At 46.1% G+C, this 25,177-nt stretch overlaps 1 protein-coding gene across 1 annotated transcript; it reads right to left on the minus strand.

Moving 5' to 3' along the window:
- Nucleotides 1–1,934: 1,934 nt before the first annotated feature.
- Nucleotides 1,935–23,818, minus strand: METTL14 (methyltransferase like 14). Its single transcript, XM_038769314.1, has 11 exons — nt 23,681–23,818; nt 19,038–19,126; nt 18,660–18,747; nt 16,615–16,695; nt 16,089–16,176; nt 14,741–14,831; nt 13,533–13,674; nt 11,931–12,023; nt 10,689–10,805; nt 8,779–8,989; nt 1,935–3,348 (listed from the first exon to the last, which is right to left on the minus strand). Exons 1-11 carry the CDS (start codon nt 23,744–23,746, stop codon nt 3,035–3,037), a joined length of 1,380 nt encoding a protein of 459 aa, XP_038625242.1. The 5' UTR covers nt 23,747–23,818; the 3' UTR covers nt 1,935–3,034.
- Nucleotides 23,819–25,177: the final 1,359 nt, after the last annotated feature.

Consider the following 25,177-nt stretch of genomic DNA (forward strand, 5'->3'; position numbering starts at 1 on the left):
GGAACTGAGGCTCAGAGAAGTTAAGTGACTTGCCCGAGGTCACACAGCAGACTTGTGGTGGAGCCGGGATTCAAACCCATGACCTCTGACTCCAAAGCCCGGGCTCTTTCCACTGAGCCACGCTGAGATGGGGTGGTGGTGCCATCTGCAGTGATGGGAAGGTCGGGGCTGATTTGGATAGCTCAAGGTTGAGGTGTCGGTGGGCCATCCAAGTAGAGATATTCTGAAAACAAGAGGAAAGATGAGAGCGCAGAGAAGGAGGAAGGATCAGCAGGGCTGGAGATTCCGATTTGGGAATCACCCGCACAGAGGTGGGAGTTGAAGCCATGGGAGCGAATGAGTTCTCCAAGGGAGCAGGGATAGATGGAAAATAGAGGAAGACCCGGAGTGGGAGACAGAGGAGGAGACTGAGAATGAGCAGCCAGGAGGGTAGGAGGAGAATCATGCTTTCCCACTATCAACCTAGATTAAAAACCCGCTTACGACGATTACCTGTAGGCTTCGAGAGCTTTAGGGTAAAAGAAACAAGAGTTAAGTTCCCACGAGCTCTGGCAGTCCCCAGCTGTGGCGGAGAGAAACAAAGAACTGACAAGAAAAGGAAATTCGGACAGCTCATTGAGTATTTTTAAAAACTGTACCTGCGGGAAATTCCTTGGCCCGTTTTTCAGTCCCAAGGTCTTTGTGATTGGGCCGAGGCTTGCCCGGCGAGCGACTCCACCATCACCTGTGAATAGAACTACTCTTGGACATCTTGGGTGATGACTTCAACCTGAAGCCTCAGGATTATTTGTAAGTAAGCATGGAGACTCAACCTCAAACTGGGCTTTGCAAGTCCTAGGGCATTGCGGGGGGAATTTCAAGGTGGTCACAATAACTACGAGCTCTTAACAGGTTTGGGGGGAAGCTGTGAAAAACTGTGGGCTCTATGAAAGGGGGTCACCAGTTGGGTCCATCCACTACACCTTCCCTCCTAAATTTCTTCTCTCTTAGGTACCCAAAGGGAGACGGCTGGCGGGTTTCTTTGGGTGGTGGGTGGAGTTGCAGGAAAAAAAGGAAAAGGCAGCAGGGTTATCACAGGAAGAAAGGAAGTTCGAGAGCCCCTGACATAAAAATGAATCATTAGCGAGTCGATCCACTGCCAGTTGAGTGTCTTGTTTTTCAAATTTACTTGACTACTGCAGGGGAGGGAGGTTTGGAAGTTTCCAAAAATAAAAAAAAAAAACCATCAAAAAGCAAACCATATTGTAAGATTTTACTAGGTATGGCTCCTGGATGATTCTCCTCAAGAAAGGGTTCATTACGGGCAGGGAGCATGTTCTGAAAATTTTGCCGAATTGAACTCTTCCAAGTGCTTGGTACAGTGCTCTGCACATAGTAAGCTCTCAATAAATACCATTGACTGATTAAAAGCAGTTTTCTACCAGCTGCAGCAATACTGGACATATTTTCTGGCTTTAAATAGAAGGGCTCCAGAGAAGAAAATTCAATCCAACTCAAGCCGGCATAAATAATGCGATCAGGTCAAAAGCGAACTCGGCCGATTCTGGGACAATAAAACCCTGTGTACGTATATCTATGAAATGTGCTGGAGTTATTCAAATGCCATCTGCTCTGAGGCTGTAGTGGTATTTAAACAAGCCCTTCAAACACCGGTTTCCCAGAGAACCCTCGTTCACATAATGCGAGCCATTCCTTTAGCTTCGCCAGGCTGAACTAGAATAAAACGAATATGAGCCTTAAAAGATCTGGTCTCCCAGCTTTTTCGGGAGGCAGATTTTCAATTTTTGGCAAACTGCCCAGATTAGGGAAAGAATGAAGACGGTGATTTCCGTTGAGAAACAATAGGAATTCAGTTTCTTTGAATTCAAATACTTTTTTTTTTTAAAAAAAGAGCGTTTAAAGATGTGAATAAAACCAACGAATAAACCATTTCGTGAAAATCCGAACCTCGTCAAGGCATTATGAAGGTATTTATCAAAACAATACTGAAGTTCCTTTCTCATTCACCAGATCCGATGCTCATTTAAAACAGGAATGGCACTGTACCAAGGAGGCAAGCCTGCACCCAGGCCCACACAACTGCTGAACGTCCCCAGTTTTCCTTGAGAAACGTAACGCCGATCCACCGTTCTGTTTACAAACTGTGCTCACAACGAAAGGCTTCCTATTATTTTGTCTTGGCATCACTCCTGTTTAAAAATCCCTCCTAAGCTCAATCTTCCTAGCCTTGAGCACCAGATTTCCAGGGATGACTGAAGAGGTACTTCCCTGTTACGGCACAGGGCACTCTCTCGGCTTCCTCTTTAGTCCTTAAAATCCCACCCTGACCCTGCAGACAAATCTTAAGGAAGTCCGGCCTCGCTCCAAAACCTGACTTCTCTACCGAGATTCTGGTAACTATGGCAACGGACCTTTAAGAACAAGAAGCGCTTAACCCACAGTTAGCAATCATTCGGCTTTTCTGATAAGTCTGATCCACCTCTGAGCTGCTAAACGCCCCAAACCACCACCACGACAGCAAAATCTCCCCCAAGAGAGTGAGCTTGGCCATCTCCCGTTCAGGTCGGTTGTGACGACGGCAGACCTCAAATTTACCTCACCTGATTTCACACCATCGACACCAAAGACAGCGGGACCCTACTCTGTCTGGGCAGTGACAACCGGGAACTGGGCCTCCTAAACTCTTCACGTTGGCACCAGCACTACAGCAAAAGGGGGGAGCGCTCAATTCGGTGGAAAGGCTTTGCTTTAGCTGAAACCCGCCCCAAAGTCCATTCAGTCACCAGGGATGAGGGATGAGGTCCACCCCGAGTCTGTTCGGCCCGGCCTCCCGGCCGGCAGACAACGCGCAGCGGGCGACCCACTCCGCACTACGAGGAGAAGAGCGAGTCTGCCAAGCGTGCCAGGCGCGGGAGTGAGCCGGCGGCCGTGCCGGCCGCACGGATAATCGGCGGCGGGGACGGAGTCGCCCGGAGGACGAGGAGATGAAAATGGCCGAAGAGCACCATCCGGACGGTCAGCGTCCGGGACGCGGTTAGCGAGGTGGGAAACCGCCTCTGTGGGCTCCTCCTCTCCCTCCTCTGAATCCCCCCCTATCTCCTCGGAAGTTGGACCGGTTCCTCTCCCGGCCCCTCTCTCCCCGGCCGGCCGCGGTCCCCCCCCTTCCGCCTCCCCTGGGAGCGCCGCCGCCTCGGTCCGACTTGGATTTCGGCGGGGGCGACTTCGGCCGGAGCCGCTCGATCTCTTCCGTGCAGCCGGTCAGGTGGGAGTTGGGGACGCTGAAGTAGGAGGCGTACGTTTCTGCGTTGAAGTTGCTGTTGGTGAGCGTCGGACCCACGGTGAGCCAGCCTGAAACGCACACACACACACAAAGAAAAACGTGTCGCCTCTTCAGCGGTGAGCCCGATTGACGACTGCAGCCCAATCTATCCATGGTATTTACAGAGAATCAATTAAGCGTTTGGCACGGTACTGACGGTTTGGGAAGACTGCCGCAGCGATGATGGTGGTATTTGTTTATTTATTTATTTATTTTACTTGTCCATATCTATTCTATTTATTTTATTTTGTTAGTGTGTTTGGTTTTGTTCTGTCTCCCCCTTTTAGACTGTGAGCCCGCTGTTGGGTAGGGACTGTCTCCATATGTTGCCAATTTGGACTTCCCAAGCGCTTAGTACAGTGCTCTGCACACAGTAAGCGCTCAATAAATACGATTGGTGATGATGATGATTTGTTAAATGCTTACTATGTGCCAAGCACTGTACTAAGCACTTGGGAGACTACGGCATGCAGCTGGTGGAGCTAGGATCAATCAGTCAGTGGGACTTATTGAGCTCTTAGTCCCTGAGAGGAGGAAATCAATTAATCAGTGTGCTTTTTTAACGGTATTTGCTAAGTGCATAATAATAATAGTGACTATTAGTGACTATTTATAGTGACTAATAATAGTGACTATTATTATTACGCACTTACTACGTGCCAGGCATTGTTCTAAGATTTCGGGTACATAAAAGTTAATCATATTGGACCCAGTCCCTGTCCCACTTGGGGCTCACAGTCTTAATCCCCATTTTACAGATGAGGTAACTGAGGCCCAGAGACATTAAATTCATTCATTCAATCGCATTGAGTGCTTACTGTGTGCAGAGCACTGCACTGAGCGCTTGGAAAGTACAATTCGGCAACATATAGGGACGGTCCCTACCCAACAATGGGCTCACAGTCTAGGAGGGGGAGACGGAGACTTGCCCACGGTCACGCGGCAGACAATGTGGAGGAGCTGGATTAGAACCCAGGTCCTTCCAGTGCTCTATCTGCTAAGCCATGCTATTTCTCTGCTCTTTGCTGCTTCCTGTGTGCCAGACGCTGCTGTAAGCGCTGGGGTAGTTACAAGCTTAGCAGGTTGGGCCCATCTTAAGCCCCATTTTGCAGACTTGAGGGAACCGAGGCCCAAAGAAGTGACCTATCCAGAGTCACCCAGGCCCGGTACCCACTACCGTTATAATGTACTCTCCCAAGTGCTCAGCGCTCTGCACAAAAAGTGCTCAATAAATACGATTCATGGACAGAGTACGCTAACAACCAAGTTGGCAGGTGCAATCCTTGCCCGCAGAGAGCCCACGGTCTACTGAGGAGACAAACACTCAGACTGAATACAGAGAGTGGCAATAGCAGAGTAAGGAGTTCAAAGGTGATGATCTGACGGTCAAAATGGACCAGTAAAAGTGTACAGGATTGAAGAGGTCTCCAGACAAGCCATCACAGGATAGCTCCACCACGCTAGGTTCCTGTCCAGGGGAGATATCTCTAAGGAGGTCTGCATTAAAATGACCCAGCCTGTTGGAAAAGGATGCCCCAACTGAAATCTCCATTACACGCGCTGCCTGGGGATTTCTCCATGACAATTTCAACTGAGCAGCCACAAAGCCACTGGGCCTCAGCAGTCATCACCACCAAGAAGGGGCCGAGGCAAACAGCTCGGATAAAACCACCCCTTGCAGCATAACCATTGACGGTGCCAACACCCGTGAGCCCGTTGTTGGGTAGGGACCGTCTCTATATGGTGCCAACTTGTACTTCCCAAGCGCTTAGTCCAGTGCTCTGCACACAGTAAGCGCTCAACAAATACGACTGAATGAATCAATGAACGAACTCAAGACACTGGAGAATCAGCAAGGGCTAGTGGTTACAGGCCGGGCCCAGGAGTCAGAAGGACCTGGGTTTTGATCCCGGCTCCGCGAGCTTGGAGAAGTCACTGAACTTCTCTGGGCCTCAGTTCCCTCATCTGTGAAATGAGGATTAAGGCTGTGAGCCCCACGTGGGACTTGGAGGGTGTCCAACTAATTAGCTAGTGCCTACCCCCGGCCTTAGTACAGGGCCTGGCACCCAGAACCACCAACTCATGGCATACAAACCGAGTTTCGGGACGTACGTGGCAGGTGATGGAGTGCCAGAGTGGAAGAGCTCGCCTCCGATATAACGCGGACTGCCACCAAATCACCTACTTTTATAAAGCGAGATCTTTAATTCGGGGGGTTGTGTTCTTGAAGAACTCTGTACTACCCTGAGAAGAGGCGTGGCCTAGTGGAAAGAGTACGGGCCTGGATGACAGAGGACCTGGGTTCTCGTTCCGGCTCTGCCGCCTGTCTGCTGTGCGACCTCGGGTAAGTCACTCAACCTTTCTGTGCCTCAGTTTCCTCCTCTGTAAAATGGCGATTAAGACTGGGAGCCTCATGTGGGACAGGGACTGTGTCCAACCTGATTATCTTGTACTTACCCCAGTGCTTAAAACAGTGCCTGGCACACATAGTGTGTGCTTAAACACCACCACTTATGGGAAAATCACATTATAGTAATCACTGGTTCAATGGACTAGGCGGGATGTGGTTAAAAGATAATCATTCAATGGTGTGCTTATTGTGCTGCAGAGCATTTATTATACATTTGTGTTGCCGACTTGTACTTCCCAAGAGCTTAGCACTCAATAAATACGACTGAATGAATGAATTTGTTCAGTCACTCAATTGTATTGAGCGCTTACTGTGAGATAATGAAAGCCTGTTGGTTCTCCCTTCACAACACCTCCAGAATCCACCCTCTTCTCACCATCTCACCTTCCTCTCCCCCTCATCCCCCTCTCCATCCCCCCATCTTACCTCCTTCCCTTCCCCACAGCACCTGCATATATGTTTGTACATATTTATTACTCTATTTTACTTGTACATATCTATTCTATTTATTTTATTTTGTTAGTATGTTTGGTTTTGTTCTCCGTCTCCCCCTTTTAGACTGTGAGCCCACTGTTGGGTAGGGACCGTCTCTATATGTTGCCGACTTGTACTTCCCAAGCGCTTAGTACAGTGCTCTGCACAGAGTAAGCGCTCAATAAATACGATTGACTGATTGATTGATCCAAACTGCTACCATGCTGAATGAACCAAGCAAATATTTCCCACCTTGACGACTATTATCAGCCTCCTCGCTGACCTCCCTGCCTCCTGTCTCTCCCCTCTCCAGTCCACATTTCACTCCGCTACGCGGATCGTTTTTTCTGAAAAACAGTTCAGTCCTTATCTCCTCAATCCTGAAAATCCTCCGGTGGTTGCCCATCAACCTCCGCATCGAACGGAAGCTCCTTAGCATCGGCTTTAAGGCACTCGGTAAGTTCTCCCCCTTCTAACTAACCTCCCTAATCTCCTACTACAACACAATCCACACACCCTGTTCCCTCTAGAGCCAACCTACTCTCTGTGCTTCATCATCATCATCATCAATCGTATTTATTGAGCGCTCACTGTGTGCAGAGCTTCAGTCTCACCTACCTTGCTGCCAAGCCCCTGCCCATGTCCTCCCTTGGGACTTGGAACCCCTTTTGGCTTTCCATCCTACTGTCAATCAATCAATCAATCGTATTTATTGAGCGCTTACTGTGTGATGCTACCCACCTTTAAAACCCTTATAAAACTGCATCTCTTCCAAGAGGTCTTCCCTGACTAAGCCCTCATTTCCCCTCTCCGCCCTCCCCCCGGCACTATGTATTTGGCATGGCGCAGTGGATAGAGGGACAGAGCACAGGACTGGGAGTCGGAAGGTCACGGGTTCTAATCTCGTCTGCTGTGTCACCTTGGGCAAGTCGCTTCACTCCTCTGTGCCTCAGTTACCTCATCCGTAAAATGGGGATTGAGACTGTGAGCCCCACATGGGACAGGGGCTGTGTGCCCGACCCAATTTGCTTGTATCCACCCCGGCGCTTAGTACAGTGTCTAGCACACAGTAAGCACTTAACAAATGCATCAATTATTATTATTATTACTGGGCTGTGTATCCCTTAAGCACTCTGAATCGCACTCCAGCACCACAGCACTTAGGTACATATTCTTATATGCTACTATTTCCCCTATTATTTATTTTAATGCCTGTCTCTCCCTACAGACTGTAAGCTCCTGATCATCAATCGTATTTATTGAGCGCTTACTGTGTGCAGAGCACTGTACTAAGCGCTTAAGCTCCTGATGGGCAGGGATAATGCCTACCAACTCTATATTGTATTATACTTTCCCAAGCGCTTAAGCTCCTGATGGGCAGGGATAATGCCTACCAACTCTATATTGTATTATACTTTCCCAACTGCTTAGTACAGTACCCTGCACACAGTAATCACTCAATAAATTCCACTGATTTATTATTTACAGATAGAGAAACCTAAACATTTCAAATCACAATTGTATTCTTACACATGCATGGGCTTATCCTTACAAACACACCTATATGCTAACATCAAGAGAAACCACTCTGTTTAATTTTTGGTAATGCTGTTTAGAGCCTGCTGTTTTTTAAGAAAGGAGCAGGATACATTTTATTCTATTATCAAGGAATCCTACAAAAACAGATCACTCGCTGACTCCAGTTGCTGAGCATCTGAGCCAAAATTACGCATCTCAAAAAGAGGTACTTAATGAAATTGAACTCTTTCTAAAAGAGAACAAACATTATACTACAAAGCACACTTTTCAAGTTGAGAAGACAGTAGATGGAACACAGGCTTGGGAGTCACAGGGACCTGGGTTCTAATCCTGATTCCATCACTTGTCTGCTGTGTAACCTTGGGCGAGTCATTCACTTCTCGGTGCCTCATTTCCCTCATCTATAAAATGGGGATTAAGACTGTGAGCCCCATGTGGGACATGGACTGAGCCCAATCTATTCTATTTATTTTATTATCTATTCTATTTATTTTATTTTGTTAGTACGTTTGGTTTTGTTCTCTGTCTCCCCCTTTTAGACTGTGAGCCCACTGTTGGGCAGGGACTGTCTCTGTATGTTGCCAATGTGTACTTCCCAAGCGCTTAGTACAGTGCTCTGCACATAGTAAGCGCTCAATAAATACGATTGATGATGATATCTCAGCGCTTAGTACTGTGTCTGGCGCATAGTAAGCACTTAAATACCACCTAAAAAAGTTTACCAACAGGAAAGAGAACAAATGAACAAACACAAAACTAGCCAAATGTATTTCACTGTGTATTCAAAACTCTGCTATCAGCCAATTTCCCTCTCCTTGAATTCTTAACTGCTTAACTATTCACAATGAAGACATTTGCACAAAAGCAGAGATTAGACAACTACCAACATTAGCTATTTTCCTTCTAATTTTACCATCCAATTACATAGGTTTCAGAGATTCCCTCAATAGCAATAAAGCTCACTGAAAAAAGCCCATCCATTTTTCTTCTTTGTATGCATAGATACATTAGGTACAAACGAAAGCAACCGGCTTACCTGGTCGGATTGTGCTGTCTCTTCCGAAGAGGTGAAGGCGTCTCCTTCCAAGGCAGAAATGTTCAATGATGTGAAAAATTTCTACAGGCTTTTCGATATTCCCAATTTCAGGCTCTTCGGTGATGATTAGGTCAATGTCAACGTTAGCGTGGATGAAGTCACCATCCGTGCTGCGTCTGACAGTTCCCTTGATTCCCATAAGACAGTGCTCCTGCAGAGCCAAGGGAAAAGAAAATAAGAAACACTTCTCCTAAAACAAGCTTTTTCAGAATTGGGTTAATGATAAAATAAGAAACACTTCTACTAAAACAAGCTTTTTCAGAATTGGGTTGCTGAGGTCCCTCGTGTCGACAGCAAGGTTATGCTGCCGCTGATGTCAGAGGCCAAAATAAAAGCTAATATTAAAACTGAAGAATTCAATGGACTTGTTTCCAAGTTTATTTTATTAACTAGCCTTATATTCTCTCCAGCCGTTTTAGGACTGGGAGGTAAAATAGATGGCAATGGCCTACGGCACACCACCTCAGACACTTAATAGGTTGTATTTGGTTGAAAAATGACGCATTTTTTGGAAGACTACTTTAACTGTGTCCTACCTGTTTAACTTGCATCTCCCCCAGCGCTTAGAACAGTGCTTGACACATAATAAGTGCTTCACAAACACCATTAAAGAATTTCGGGCAAACCAAAACTTTAAATGATTTCCATTAAAATTTTTTTTAAAAACCAACATCAAAGCCAAAATAATTTTTTCAATTCTTCCTTCTGTGGAGAGTCACTACCATTAAAGAATTTCGGGCAAACCAAAAATTTAAATGATTTCCATTAAAATTTTTTTTTAAAAACCAACATCAAAGCCAAAATAATCTTTTCAATTCTTCCTTCTGTGGAGAGTCACTATCATTAAAGAATTTCGGGCAAACCAAAAATTTAAATGATTTCCATTAAAAAATTTCTTAAAAACCAACATCAAAGCCAAAATAATCTTTTCAATTCTTCCTTCTGTGGAGAGTCACTATAGTTAGGTGGTAAATTTTAACCCTACCTAAGAAGTTAGAGTTTTTAATCAACTGGTGATAGTTTAACAAGAAAAAAAATCCAGTGGTGTACAAGATGAGTCTTTATGCCAAATAAATTCTATTTGTCCTTTGGAAAAAAAAATGAAAGAAATGTCTTTCAACATGCTGAGTAATCATTTCAATGGAAGGGTTTTAAATACTTAAAGTCACAGACAAAAAAATCCAAGAGAAAGAAAACATTATCAAGAATTCTGTGCAATATTTGGGGACTCTTATTCCAGCTGCGTTTCAACATGCCATGAGTGCGCTCCCACACTCAACAAGCTAGAAATAAGCATCATAAAACTACTGCAGGTGGTATGGTCACAGTCATCACTATTTATCAATCAATCAATCGCATTTATTGAGCGCTTACTGTGTGCAGAGCACTGTACTAAGCGCTTGGGAAGTACAAGCTGGCAACACATAGAGACAGTCCCTACCCAACAGTGGGCTCACAGTCTAAAAGGGAGAGACAGAGAACAAAACCAAACATACTAACAAAATAAAATAAACAGAAGATATGTACAAGTAAAATAAATAGAGTAATAAATATGTACAAACATATATACAGGTGCTGTGGGGAAGGGAAGGAGGTAAGATGGGGGGATGGAGAGGGGGACGAATTTAGCACATTCAATGGAGCTGCTGAGAAAATAATCACAAATTCTATAGAATCACTTTGCTCTAAAAAAAAAAATGCTAGACTACTTCTAAAACCACATCCTAAATCCAGAGTGAGACAGCTTGGAGGGCCCTGGGATGGGTGGATGTGAGGGGGCAGATGAAAAGGAGCAGAAGAGGGAGAGGGAAAGCCTAAGGGAAAAGAAAAAAAATAAATAAAGGTTGCACCTTTGTTCTTTGGAATACAGCCTTTGGATCCAATGTTTTCGTCTTCCCCGGATTGTTCTTATTGGTTTTAATCCAGCAAATATCTTCACATCTTCTGTAACCCCACTTGCGTAAACACTAGAAGTGAGAAGCAGAAATAAATTAGAAGCCAGAAACCTATTCCTCAACTGGATCCGGTAATAGGGTTCTGGCAATCATAATAATGGCATTTATTAAGCGCTTACTATGTGCAAAGCACTGTTCTAAGTGCTGGGGGAGGTTACAAGGTGATCGGATTTTCCCACGGGGGGGGGCTCACGGTTTTAATCCCCATTTTACAGATGAGGTAACTGAGACCCAGAGAAGCGAAGTGACTTGCCCGAAGTCACACAGCCGACAACTGGCGGAGCCGGGATTTGAACCCGTGACTTCTGACTCCAAAGCCCCTGCTCTTTCCACTGAGCCACGCTGCTTCCTGCAATTCCCCCATTTTGACGTTCCCTGGCTTTTCCACAGTAGCAGGACTGAATTTCAACACCAAAACTGCAGCCTTGGTCACATGAGTGCTGTGCTCAGTCTACCTGTGTTCTCAATACTGGGAAAATACGGCCCCTTTACAATGGTGCCCAGCTCTTGGGTTTGCCACTGATGTTCATTTTACTCAAATGGTTATTATTACTATTGTATTTGTCAAGTGCTTACCAAGAGTCAAGTGCCATTCTAAGCCCCAAGGGAGATACAAGTAAATCAAGTTGGAAATTAATGAGTGCCCAAGGAATCCGACCTCACCTCCTCCTTTTTAAGGCTGCAGTAAGGTGCGTTTGAAAGTTTGGGGTACAAATTTGATAATGTGACAATTTTCTAATACCCATTATATTCTAAAAATATCCTGCAATCCACTGGGTTGCTAGTTTTTGTTCTGTAGTCTGTCTCCCCCTTCTAGGCTGTGAGGCCGTTACTGGGTAGGGACCGTCTGTATATGTTGCCGACTTGTACTTCCCAAGTGCTTCGTACAGTGCTCTGCACACAGTAAGTGCTCAATAAATACGACTGAATGAATGAAGTTAAAATGAGCAAAAATTGATAAAAATTCATGCAAACAGCAACCTTGGTTAAGGCTTTCAAATAAAACCTACACTACTCCCAGCTATACACGTTCAAAAAGAGGAGAAGCTTATCACGAGGAGAAAAACAAATACGTGACTAGAAGAGGATCGCTTTTTATACAAACTTTTGGGCTTGAGAGTTAAAATAGCACTTTACCACTCTGCCAAGATCCAAGCCCTCTCCGGAGCCACACCACAGGAACACGAAGGATCTTGGGGCTGCAATCTCCTCAATTTCTAACTTCATAATCTTAAAAAAAAAAAAAAAGAGAGAGAGAAGAAAATCCTGACTTTCAATATAAGCAAAAATTTTAGAAAATTCACACACACAGTCATGCAGCAGGCCACAATGGTACTCCATTACTAGCAGAAGCACCCAGTGTCCCGTTCCTAGCCATACTCTCTTCCCTCAGCAGCTAGCTCTGCCGCTCTTCCTTGGACCCTCCTGCATCTCCTTCCCACTTTTCCTCCTCCTCCTTCTCCTGCCCCATCCCCTGCTTTGGCCCAGTCTTCTCAGCCCATCACCAACGAAGACCAACCTTTAGGCCCTGGAGCTTGGTTGTGAGACAGTTGGAAAAGCCAACCTCATAAATTTAGCAACTCCTTCTTTTTTCTGCCAAAAAAATGGGAAAAAAAACACCCAACGAACAGATTTCTACAGATACAGCTACATTTCCCATTACATTTACTTTGAATTCTTTCATTCTTCTGGACTTTTATCTCACTCACTGCGCTATTATCTTTTCAACCTTAAAAACGGCACCAGAGGATAATTTATTTTCACCTATGGCTCTCTTTCCTTCTCTGCCTCCCCAACTGTTCCGCTCTTGCATCAGCCGCTCAACTTTCTCATTAACATGCAAAATCCTCAAACTGAAACTGAACAGACTGATTAGGATTTTTTAATGTTTAAAAATACAATGATGCAAAAATTTTACAAATTTTACTATATGTCCCTTTAAAGCAGTAGCGCTGGAGTTCTTTTTGGCTTTCATTTTGTTTAAAATACATAAGCTACCAAATAGATAAACCACCAACTCTGTAGTCCTCAAGTTACGGAGGAACGGCCATTACTACCTCCCCATCATTTCTTCCCACACTGCCATTAGGTCCTATTAGATAGAAGCCCCATTTTGGAAGACTGTTCCCTAATTCTTCAACCATGTTCCACCCAAAAGGCGAAATGAGAACGTGCTTTTCGGCGGAACTGTTTTATAAATGAATATTTAAACAGAGAAATACAGAGTCCTAGTTCCGTCACCTTGGGTCAAGTTAGTTCTTTGTTACAGTGCTGTGTTACTAGCTACGTGGGAACACCAAAAAATACCTTTCAATTCTGACAAAAGTTGTCCAAGGAGTTTTAAGGCAAATGCACAAATGATCTGTGATTACTCAGATAATTCAACCACAGCAAGCGTCACATAAACTGTAGTGATGTTATCTGAAGCACCCTGAGCAAATGAGGACTAAGCCACCTCTCTGAAATTATGTGCGATTTGATCAATTTATGAAAAGTCACAATACTTTAAAACTACTATTTCCTCCACACTTTTGGAGTCATTCAAAATTACTACATGTATAATTTTCCAAAATTCTCACAGCTGGAAGCTACCTAAAAGCCAACTAGAGAAACACAGGTGCAAGGATAGGACTTAGGTTTACAATTTCAATTCACGAACGTATATCTTAACAAAGAAAACGAGAGTCTAATTATTCTGAGCAGAGAGTTTTGCCCCTTTCTGGTCAATGGGAAACATACATCATCCCAGGTCCAACATTTTTCGTTCGCGGTGATTCCCGTCTCCCTGTAGTATTCTTCTAAAGGGGGTTCCAGGAGGATCACGTCGAATTTGGACTTTAGTTCTCTGATGTCGAAGGCCTCTAAATCTGCTTGTAAATACCTATTTGATGGAAGCAGAAGCGATTTTTAAATGTCTCTGCAGTGATTATGGTGGATGTGAAAGAGGGCTGTTAAAAAATATGGGTGAACAACTCAAAACATGAGGTAAGCACCACCTGAGAGAGTTTGCATCGATTTCCTAGGTCTTCTCTCTTGATCGAGGTACAGCTGGGAGAGAAACAGTCCTCGCATGCTTAGTTCTGGTATAGAATATTGACTTTCCCTGAAAATTGGGAGTTCTACCAGGAATTTTTCTCACTTTCTCAATGATTACCTTTTTGGTCTCAGGCGTGACTGATAACCTGAATTTCTGACCTTCGTAATTCTTAATTCTTAATTAATTCTTCATTCTACAAGGTCTCTACTGCAGCAAAAGTTCATTTGAACCCCAAAGCTCCCCCAGGGAATATGGTGGTACCCCTTGTGTCTGAGGGGTGGCCAGGCCCTGCCATCATTCAATCATGTTATACTCAATTTCCACTGCTGCTTTTTTTTTTCCAAACAAAAAATGACCTGTCCATAGAGCAGCAATGGAAGCAAAATGAATTAAACCGAAGCTACATAATACAGAGCAATTTTAAATCAGAATTAAAATCACTAGGAAGGAGATGAACAGATTCTATTATTTAACAATACCCGTTTTGTGGAATGATACCAGTAGGATAATTTTATCATATCATTCCTGGGTTGTACAAATAATTCATTGTTTACCGGTTGAGATACAAGCACAAAACTTTTGACTAGCGTATAAATTTCTGAGAACATGTCTTATGCTGATGCTGTACTTCCTACAGTACTTCGTACAGTGCATTTAGCCCAGGGCTCAATAAATACCATTACCACCAACAATTAGGTTTACACTGTTTTTTCTAAAAATAGTGCCTCCAATTAATGTGTATCATTAAATTAAAAATCAGTCAGATTCACCCTGGTGTTTAATTAGAATTACTGAATAGAAAAGCGGGTTTGAATCTTGAAGCCTATGATAAAAAGACAAGATTAGAGAGCAGACATCTAAATGAAGCCTAAGTGAACAACAGAAGCTAGTTCACAACAAAAATACTTACATGGGAGGAGTGTTTGACTTAGAAATCAGCTCATCCTTCAGTCTAATGAGCTCCCGGAGCTTAGGGTATTCTTCAAATCTGTCTGCTAAACCTGGGGAAGAAAACAGTTATACATTTTTCCCCCCCAGGTGTACAACATGCATATTTGAGGAATAAACCTGAACAAGTCTCCTCAAATGTAAGAATATCTCTCTTTTCAGCATTTCCATCTGTTTCTACTTAATAAACCCAAGCCTAGCCTATTAAGGGCTGAGCTACCGCTAAACGTTCAGTGCACGGTGAATTTAATGAACCATTTTGTTTCCCCTCATCGGTAAGTTTATTTTACATCTGGTGTAATGGAGCTACTAAACAAGTTACTAAACCGCTGCTTTCGTAAGGATGCAGCTAGTTAAGACAAGGCCTCCCAAACTCAATTCAGAAAAGGAAAACGCCTAATATAGCAGAGTTCTGAAGACACAGTAAAATACATTTGGACGATTTTGCGTTTGTTCACTGGTTCTATTTTCGGTTGGCAATTTTTTTTAAGTGATACTTCAGCGCTTACTAGGTTTCAGGCACTGTACTAAGTGCTGGGGTGGACGTAAGGTTGGACACAGTCCATGTCATTCATTCATTGATTCAATCGTATTTATTGAGCGCTTACTGTGTGCAGAGCACTGTACTAAGTGCTTGGGAAGTACAAATCAGCAGCAGATAGAGACGGTCCCTACCTAACAACGGGCTCACAGTCTCCCACTCAGTGTTAATCCCCATCTTACAGATGAGAGAACTGAGGCACGGAGAAGTGAAGTGACTTCCCCAAGGTTACGCAGCAGGCAAGTGGCGGAGCCAGGATTAGAACCCAGGTCCTTCTGACTCCCAGCCCTGTGGCACCCAATGGGTAGGCCTCACCCTGCTGACATCTGCTTTCCTACTCTTGGCAGCATTAAACCACCAGTCCCACCCAAATCCCTAAGTTTGAGAAGCTGGGGAATGTGTTTTGGAGATGGCATCTTGGACACCTATAAATGGTGGCATCTTGGACACCTATAAATGGTTGCCTCCATAAATGGGTGGCCACCTGTAGGCCTGCAATTAAGGAACGGCACTGAGCAAAGCTATTTTAAATTGCGTTTAAGATGAGACCTCCCTTGCCAAGTGCCCCGCACAAAGGAGACACTCAAGTGTCTCAAGTGCAATACCTGGGGAGTTTGGGAGATTGATAAGACCAAAAGAATACAAACGAAACCTTCTCGATTTTGTAAAGGAAGCAGGGTGACATCTGGGATTCTAAGCAAAGTTCAAGGCTGAAGAGGGGAAAATATATTACAGTAACAATTTGATAACAGTACAAAGTCTGACCTACCTACATCTCTGATAAAATTCTGGGGCCTGTGTCCTGTGTCTACGAAGTGTTGGCAGTAGTCGTTGTGGGGATTTAGGCTTTGGGTTCCCTAAAGAAACATAAAATGAGTATTTAGTGTAAATCAGCACAACTTAATTAAGTACTAAATTAAGTCTACTTCAATAGGTCACATAATATTACCAGAGCTAAAAATTAATATTATATAGTTTTCCCCTAAATCCCAAACCACACCTCAACGTCCAAAGTTTACGACGAGAAATCCCATCCATTTTGTATGGATCCTAACTGATGTACAACTAAACTTTCAGTATCTCTCTCCCTCGAGTTCAGTTGGTTTTTAAGCCCGTTATTATTACCTAAGTTTGCAAATAACTTTGTGAAATGATTCACCAATGACAAAAAAAGTTATAATGAATTATTCTACATGACGGTCTTCATCCAGGAATTTTCGTTTTCTGAACTATGACCTAAGGTAGCCACCTTGTCTGAAATAAATGACCTATGGAGTTTTTACCGAGCAGTTTACCTTAAGGAATGTACTAGAATCTTTGTAAATTTCTTCTTCATAGGGCAGGTTCTCTTCATCTTGCTGCATTTCTACTTCATCCTGTGGAAAAAAAGTTTAGGTAGATATATTCAGATTTCAAATGCATGGCCAATGGATGCACCATTTAGTGGCGACAAATTCCGTGCAGATTTCTATAAATCTCCTTCCACAGAAGGGTGCCAACAGCCTCTTTCACAGATGAAGATGGGATACTTCTCAAAAGAGTCTTCGCAGCTCAGTGGAAAGAGCACGGGCTTTGGAGTCACTGGTCACGGGTTCAAATCCCGGCTCCGCCAATTGTCAGATGTGTGACTTTGGGCAAGTCACAACTTCTCTGTGCCTCAGTTACCTCGTCTGTAAAATGGGGATTGACTGTGAGCCCTCCGTGGGACAACCTGATCACCCTGTATCCCCCCAGCACTTAGAATAGTGCTTTGCACATAGTAAGCGCTTAATAAATGCCCTTATTATTATTATTATTATCCTTCAATGCACTGGGACAATAATGTAGCCTGGTTAGCACTCTTACTTGGTTCCCTGAAAAAGGGTTACGTCACACAGCAAATACTTTAAGGTGCATTCGTGAAGTCCCAAGCTCCCCAAAAGTGGATCTGAACCATCTTAATATATTTTTAAAGTGATTTAAGACCCATTTCTATGAGCCAAGAGGCAGTGAAAGTGTGCCCTAGTTTAAAGAGCCTGGGCCTAACCAGTGCCAGGGCCCGGCTCGGCCGTCCGATGAATAAGGAGTACCGATTAGACGCCGGGTGGCAAGACACAAGACACCAATCAATCATATTTACTGATCACCCACTGTGAATGAAGCATTGTACTAAGCACCTTGCGGAGAACAACTGAGTTAGACCACACAATTCCGGCCCTCGAGGAGTATACAGTTTAGGGTGGCAGTCAGACAAAATGATTTATAGGTAAATGAGAAAGGAAAATTAGGTGTGCTGATGAATAAGTGCTTGAATACGTAAACAAGTTAAATAACTTCCTAATTAGCCTGTGAGCCCCATGTGGGGCAGGGGCTGTGTCCAACCAAAGTAACTTGTACCTATTCTAGTACTTAAAACAGTTTTGATACATAGTAAGTGCTTAACAAATACCATAAAAATATTTTTTTAAAAGTGCAATGGGTGTGTTAAAGGCATGAGTGATGCAGGAGTCCTAAGGGGGTAGGAGAGGAGTAAAGACCTAGGAAAAGCCAAATTAATCAGGGAAGGCCTCCTGGAGATGTGATTTCAGAAGGCATTCCTAGCAAATACTGCAGGTTGCAAATGCAGTTCAAACCAATGTTAGAATGTGTTCCCGTTGCTTGTATGTATCGAAGATTCCCAAATGCAGCCCCTCCATTTATTCCTTCAATTGTATTTATTGAGCGCTTACTGTATGCAGAGCACTGTACTAATCTCACATGTGTTAAAAGTGTTGTTCCCTATGATCACAGGAGCTCAGGCAGAAACTGTACAGAAAACCGGCCCCTAAAATCAGAAAAGCCTCTTGCCGGGCTTGAGTATTTTCTCGCCTCAAATTTAAGATCATCATCATCAATCGTATTTATTGAGCGCTTACTGTGTGCACAGCACTGTACTAAGCGCTTGGGAAGTACAAGTTGGCAACATACAGAGACAGTCCCGACCCAACAGTGGGCTCACAGTCTAAAAGGGGGAGACAGAGAACAAAACCAAACATACTAACAAAATAAAATAAATAGAATAGATATGTACAAGTAAAACAAATAAATAAATAGAGTAATAAATATGTACAAACATATATACAGGATGCAAAAGCCTCCTCCAGCTGCTCAGTTGTGAGAAAAACGAATGCTCGATTTACACTGATACTAAAGCAAAACAAAGTTACTTACAAGCATTTTAACTGTTAGGCAACAGATGATCTAGGACTGAGCAAGATACTAAAAATGTATTCCTTGTAGACACATCTTCCCTGGACAATCATTTAACATTTTTAACTACGGTGGTTCTGTTTCTTGGCTATGAAGCGCATGTCCTACTTGCCTTATATTCTTCCATTTCTTCTTCATCTGCTTCTCCTTCATCCAGATACTTGCGCTTTGAATTTGGGGCCGATGTATCATAAGAAGCCCTAGGAATGCATAGTAAAAGAGTAGGTGTAAGCCAAAATATGGTTAACTTCCTTCCAAAATGACTTATTCACTGAAAACAGAATTACCAACTACAAAAAACTCCAAGCAATGACTCAGTGGAAGACTTTTCCTAAAACGGGCTGTTTCTAAAAACTTTCCAACACTGACGGTTAAAATCCAGTTTATAGACAGGGATAACAGTGCATCATGAAGGAAGTTGAGCTTTATCAGACACATCCCTGGGAAAGATTTGAAATTTTTTGAAACAGAAAGCCACTTCTGTACTGACCTGCAGGTCTCTCTGGTTTCAGCAATTTCTCGCTGTTCATCTTTGCTGTTTAGCACCGCCCCGATGCTATCCGCACTTTCTGCTCCCAACTAAGAAAGGGCAGAAATAAGGGAGCCAAGTTTCAGTCGGACCAAAATGCCAATTCTGCCGAGTGCTACTACACCCAGCATCCGACACGCATCATGTTGAAAACATAAGCCTGTTGTAGGTAGGGATTGTCTCTGTTCATTGCTGTATTGTACTTTCCAAGTGCTTGGTACAGTGCTCTGCCCACAGTAATCGCTCAATAAATACGACTGAATGAATGAATGAATGAAATATAGCGGATGACACTCTGGAAGCACATCATGATGATGATGACGGTATTTGTTAAGCGCTTACTATGTGCCAAGCGCTGTTCTAAGCGCTGGAGCAAATACAAGGTGATCAGGCTGTCCCACGTGGGGCTCACAATCTCAATCCCCGTTTTACAGATGAGGTAACTGAGGCACAGAGAAGTGAAGTGACTTGCCCAAGGTCACACAGCAGACAAGTGGCAGAACTGGGATTGGAACTCATGACCTTCTAACTCCCACATGATTTGGTAACACAAGAGCTGGCCAAAATAATTGTGAGTGAAGAATGACAATCCGTTGGCTGCCTTGTTCCCGTTAATTGTAAACTCCCCATTAGATTTTATGATCCTTGTGAGGAGGGATGACACCTACTTACTCTACTCTCCCAAGTACAGTGTTCTGCGCACACTAGATACTCAGCACAGACTAAGCGCTCCATAAATACCATTGATTCCTTATTGATGACAATGGCCTGGTAGCCATTGGGAAAGATCAAGAGTTCTTAAATGTCCACATTTGGGGAAGAGCTCACGCAGACACTGGCAGCATCACCTCTGGATGTGCAGGCAGTTCACCACCTCCCTTAGTAATAATAATAATGATGGCATTTGTTAAGTGCTTACTGTGTGCCAAGCACCGTTCTAAGCACAGGGGGAGATCCAAGGTAATCAGGTTGTCCCGCGTGAGGCTCACAGTCTTCATCCCTACTCTACTCTATCCTAATCCTCCTCGACCTCTCAGCTGCCTTCGACACTGTGGCCCACCCCCTTCTCCTCAACACGCTCTCCAACCTTGGCTTCACAGACTCCGTCCTCTCCTGGTTCTCCTCTTATCTCTCCGACGGTTCATTCTCAGTCTCTTTTGCAGGCTCCTCCTCCCCCTCCCATCCCCTTACTGTGGGGGTTCCCCAAGGTTCAGTTCTTGGTCCCCTTCTGTTCTCGATCTACACTCTCTCCCTTGGTGACCTCATTTGCTCCCAGGGCTTCAACTATCACCTCTACACTGATGACACTCAAATCTACATCTCTGCCCCGGCTCTCTCTCCCTCCCTTCAGGCCCGTGCCTCCTCCTGCCTTCAAGACACATCTCCACCTGCATGTCTGCCCGCCATCTAAAACTCAGTATGTCCAAGACTCAACTCCTTATTTTCCCTCCCAAACCTTGTCCTCTCCCTGACTTTCCCGTCACTGTTGACAGCACTACCATCCTCCCCATCTCACAGGCCCGCAACCTTGGTGTCATCCTCGACTCCGCTCTCTCGTTCACCCCTCACATCCAGTCCGTCACCAAAACCTGCCGGTCTCAACTCCGCAACACGGCCAAGACCCGCCCTTTCCTCTCCATCCAAACCGCTACCCTGCTCGTTCAAGAGCTCATCCTGTCCCATCTGGATTACTGCATCTGCCTCCTCTCTGATCTCCCATCCTCGTGTCTCTCCCCACTTCAGTCTATACTTCACGCCGCTGCCCGGATTGTCTTTGTGCAGAAACGCTCTGGGCATGTTACTCCCCTCCTCAAAAATCTCCAGTGGCTACCAATCAATCTGCGCATCAGGCAGAAACTCCTCACCCTCGGCTTCAAGGCTGTCCATCCCCTCGCCCCCTCCTACCTCACCTCCCTTCTCTGCCTGGAATGCCCCCAATCCCTCTGCCCATCCGCCAAGCTAGCTCTCTTCCTCCCTTTAAAGCCCTACTGAGAGCTCACCTCCTCCAGGAGGCCTTCCCAGACTGAGCCCCCTTTTCCCTCTCCTCCTCCCCACCCCACCTTCTTCCCCTCCCCACAGCACTTGCATATACATATTTGTACAGATTTATTACTCTACTTGTGCATTTTTTACTACTCTATTTTGCTAATGATATGCATGTAGCTTTAATTCTATTTATTCTAAAGGTTTTGACACCTGTCCACATGTTTTGTTTTGTTGTGCGTCTCCCCCTTCTAGACTGGGAGCCCGTAGCTGGGTAGGGACCGTCTCTATCTGTTGCCGACTTGGACTTCCCAAGCGCTTAGTACAGTGCTCTGCACACAGTACGCGCTCAATAAGTACAACTGAATGAGTGAATATTTATTTTATGTTTGTACATATTTATTAGCCTATTGATTTTATTAATGATGTGTACATAGCTATAATTCTGTTTGTTCTGACGGTTTTGACACCTGTCTACGTGTTTTGTTTTGCTGTCTGTCCCCCCCCTTCTAGACTGTGTGCCGATAGTTGGGTAGGGACCGTACTCTCCCAAGCGCTGAGTATTCATTCATTCATTCAATCGTACTTATTGAGCGCTTACTGTGTGCAGAGCACTGTACTAAGCGCTTGGGAAGTCCAAGTCGGCAACATATAGTGACGGCCCCGACCCAACGACAGGCTCACAGTCTAGAAGGGGGAGGCAGACAACAAAATAAAGACACACACCAAAACAGCAAAACAAGCGCTTAGTACAGTACTCTGCATACAGTAAGCGCTCAATAAATACAATTGAATAAATGACTGAAGCGCTTAACAAGTCCCACCACTAACATTGCTATTATTCGCGCCATTACCATCAACAAATGGCATCATTATCACTATTGAGCCGCGTGGCTCAGTGGAAAGAGCCCGGGCTTTGGAGTCGGAGGTCCTGGGTTCAAATCCCGGCTCCGCCACTTGTTGGCTGTGTGACTTTAGGCAAGTCACTTCACTTCTCTGGGCCTCAGTGACCTCATCTGTCAAACGGGGATGAAGACCGTGAGCCCCCCGGGGGACAACCTGATCACACCTTGTAACCTCCCCAGTGCTTAGAACGGTGCTTTGCACATAGTAAGCGCTTAATAAATGCCATTATTATAATATAATATATAATTATATAATATTATTACCCCTTCAAAGTCCTACTGAGGGCTCACCTCCTCCAGGAGGCCTTCCCAGACTGAGCCCCCTCCTCATCCCCCCCGCCTTACCTCCTTCCCCTCCCCACAGCACCTGTATAGACGTATATATGTTTGTACAGATTTATTACTCTATTTCAGTTGTACATATTTATTCTACTTATAATAATAATGGTGGTATTTAAGCGCTTACTACGTGCAAAGCACTGTTCCAAGCACTGGGGGGATACAAGGTGATCAGGTTGTCCCACTTGGGGTTCAGTCTTAATCCATATTTTACAGATGAGGTAACTGAGGCACAGAGAAGTTAAGTGGCTTGCCCAAGGTCACACAGCTGACGAGTGGTGGAGCCGGGATTCGAACCCATGACCTCTGACTCCCAAGCCCGTGCTCTTTCCACTGAGCCACGTGCTCCCCCAAATCTAAATCATAAATAATAAATTTATATCTATTATTTATAAATTATAAACTACATTATAATAATATATTATTATATTATGGTTATATTTATAATTTATATTTATAAATGATAAATATAAATTATTAGATTTTGTTGATATGTTTTGTCGTTTGTCTCCCCCTTCTAGACTGTGAGCCCGCTGTTGGGTAGGGACTGTCTCTAGATGTTGCCAACTTGGACTTTCTAAGCGCTTAGTACAGTGCTCTGCACACAGCAGGCGCTCAACAAATACGAATGAATGAATGAATGAATGAATGAATGAATGAATCGGGCGCGCGCGAGGGGCGAGGAGGGCGCACGCGCGCAGGGCGGACGAGAGGGGGCGCACGAGGGCGGACGAGAGAGGGCGCACGCGCGCAGGGCGGACGAGAGAGGGCGCACGCGCGCAAGGCGGACGAGAGAGGGCGCACGCGCGCAGGGCGGACGAGAGAGGGCGCACGCGCGCAGGGCGGACGAGAGAGGGCGCACGAGGACGGAGGGCGCACGCGCGCAGGGCGGACGAGAGAGGGCGCACGAGAGAAGGCGCACGAGGGCGGCGGGCGCACGAGGACGGCGGGCGCACGCGCGCAGGGCAGACGAGAGAGGGCGCACGAGGGCGGCGGGCGCACGAGGACGGAGGGCGCACGCGCGCAGGGCGGACGAGAGAGGGCGGACGAGAGAGGGCGCACGAGGACGGAGGGCGCACGAGGACGGAGGGCGCACGCTCGCAGGGCGGACGAGAGAGGGCGCACGAGAGAAGGCGCACGAGGGCAGCGGGCGCACGAGGACGGCGGGCGCACGCGCGCAGAGCAGACGAGAGAGGGCGCACGAGGGCGGCGGGCGCACGAGGACGGAGGGCGCACGCGCGCGGGGCGGCCGAGAGAGGGCGCACGAGGGCGGCGGGCGCACGAGGACGGAGGGCGCACGCGCGGGGAAGGCGCACGAGGGCGCGCGCCCGAGCCTTCCCCACCCCCCTTCCCGCGGTGGCTGGGGGGCCCGCTGACCTGCTGCGCGAGGAGCTGCCGGCGAAGCTTCTGCCGCTCCCGGATCTCCTGCAGGCGGCTGTCCATGGTCCGAGTCCGCCCCAGTTAGATCCTCCTCGCTAGCGCGTGTATGTGTGTGTCCGCAAAATAAAAGGGGCTGCGATGGAAGGGCTCCCTCCAACCCGGCCCGGGCGCCGCCTCTAGCGGCCCGCGGCTTCCGGCGCGCCGTTTGGGGGTCACTTCCGGAAGGGGGGGCTTCCCGTGTGCGCATGCGGGCGGGGGGGGGGGGGCGCTGCCCGTGTGCGCATGCGCCCACGGTGCGCGTGCAGTGGGGTGAAAGGGGGGGGAGCTGCCCGAGTGCGCATGCGCCCCAAAGTGGCGAACACGGGGGGGGCTGCCCGTGTGCGCATGCGCCCGCGGGGGTGACGGGGGAGCGCGCGGAGGCGGGAGGGGGGCCTGCCCGTGTGCGCGTGCGCCCCGGGGGGCGTGCACTGGGGTGAAAGGGGGGAGTTGCTTTCTGTTCTCTCCCCCTCGTCCCCCTCTCCATCCCCCCGTCTTACCTCCTTCCCTTCCCCACAGCACCTGTATATATGTATATATGGTTGTACATATTTATTACTCTATTTATTTATTTATTTATTTATGTATTTTACTTGTACATTTCTATCCTACTTATTTTATTTTGTTCGTATGTTTGGTTCTGTTCTCTGTCTCCCCCTTTTAGACTGTGAGCCCACTGTTGGGCAGGGACTGTCTCTGTGTGATGCCAATTTGTACTTCCCAAGCGCTTAGTACAGTGCTCTGCACATAGTAAGCGCTCAATAAATACGATTGATTGAGTGCGCATGCGCCCCGAAGAGGCGAAAGCGGGGGGGGGGGGGGCTGCCCGTGCGCGCATGCGCCCGCGGGGGTGAGGGGGGAGCGCGCGGAGGCGGGAGGAGGGGGGGGCCTGCCCGTGTGCGCATGCGCCCCCGGGGGACGTGCGTGGGGGTGAAGGGGGTGCGCTGCCCGTGTGCGCATGCGCTCTGGCGCGGCGAGCACGTGCACGGGGGGGGGGGGAGGGGCGGCCCTGAGGGAAGGAGGCGAAGTAAAAATCCGTCAATTAATCCGGGGGATTTACTGAGCGCTGTAATAGTAATAAATAATAATGATGATGATGGTGGTATTTGTTAAGCGCTTACTATGTGCGAAGCACTGTTCTAAGCGCTGGGGGAGAGACGAGGTAATAATACTAAGGAAGGCATTTGTTAGGCGCTTACTAGGTGCGAAGCCTGTTGTAAGCGCTGGGGAAGGGACAAGGTAATAATAATACTGATGAAGGGATTTGTTAGGCGCTTACTATGTGCCAAGCGCTGTTATAATAATAATAATAATTGGCATTTGTTAAGCGCTTACTATGTGCGAAGCACTGTTGTAAGTGCTGGGGGAGAGACAAGGTAATACTAATGAAGGTATTTGTTAAGCGCTTAGTTTGCGCCAAGCACTGTTATAATAATAATAATAATAATAATAATGATT

Source organism: Tachyglossus aculeatus, chromosome X5 (genome assembly GCF_015852505.1).
Source record: "Tachyglossus aculeatus isolate mTacAcu1 chromosome X5, mTacAcu1.pri, whole genome shotgun sequence".
Taxonomy (NCBI): Eukaryota; Metazoa; Chordata; class Mammalia; order Monotremata; family Tachyglossidae; genus Tachyglossus; species Tachyglossus aculeatus.

What these genes read in the sequence shown, in the direction of transcription:
- METTL14 (XM_038769314.1), bottom strand. Translation starts at nt 23,746, where the DNA reads ATGGACAGCCGCCTGCAGGAGATCCGGGAGCGGCAGAAGCTTCGCCGG. An exon ending in GAAACCAGAGAGACCTGCAG is followed by an intron (nt 18,748 to 19,037) that starts GTCAGTACAGAA and finishes ATGCATTCCTAG; the next exon opens with GGCTTCTTATGATACATCGG. An exon ending in AAGAAATGGAAGAATATAAG is followed by an intron (nt 16,696 to 18,659) that starts GCAAGTAGGACA and finishes TTTTTTCCACAG; the next exon opens with GATGAAGTAGAAATGCAGCA.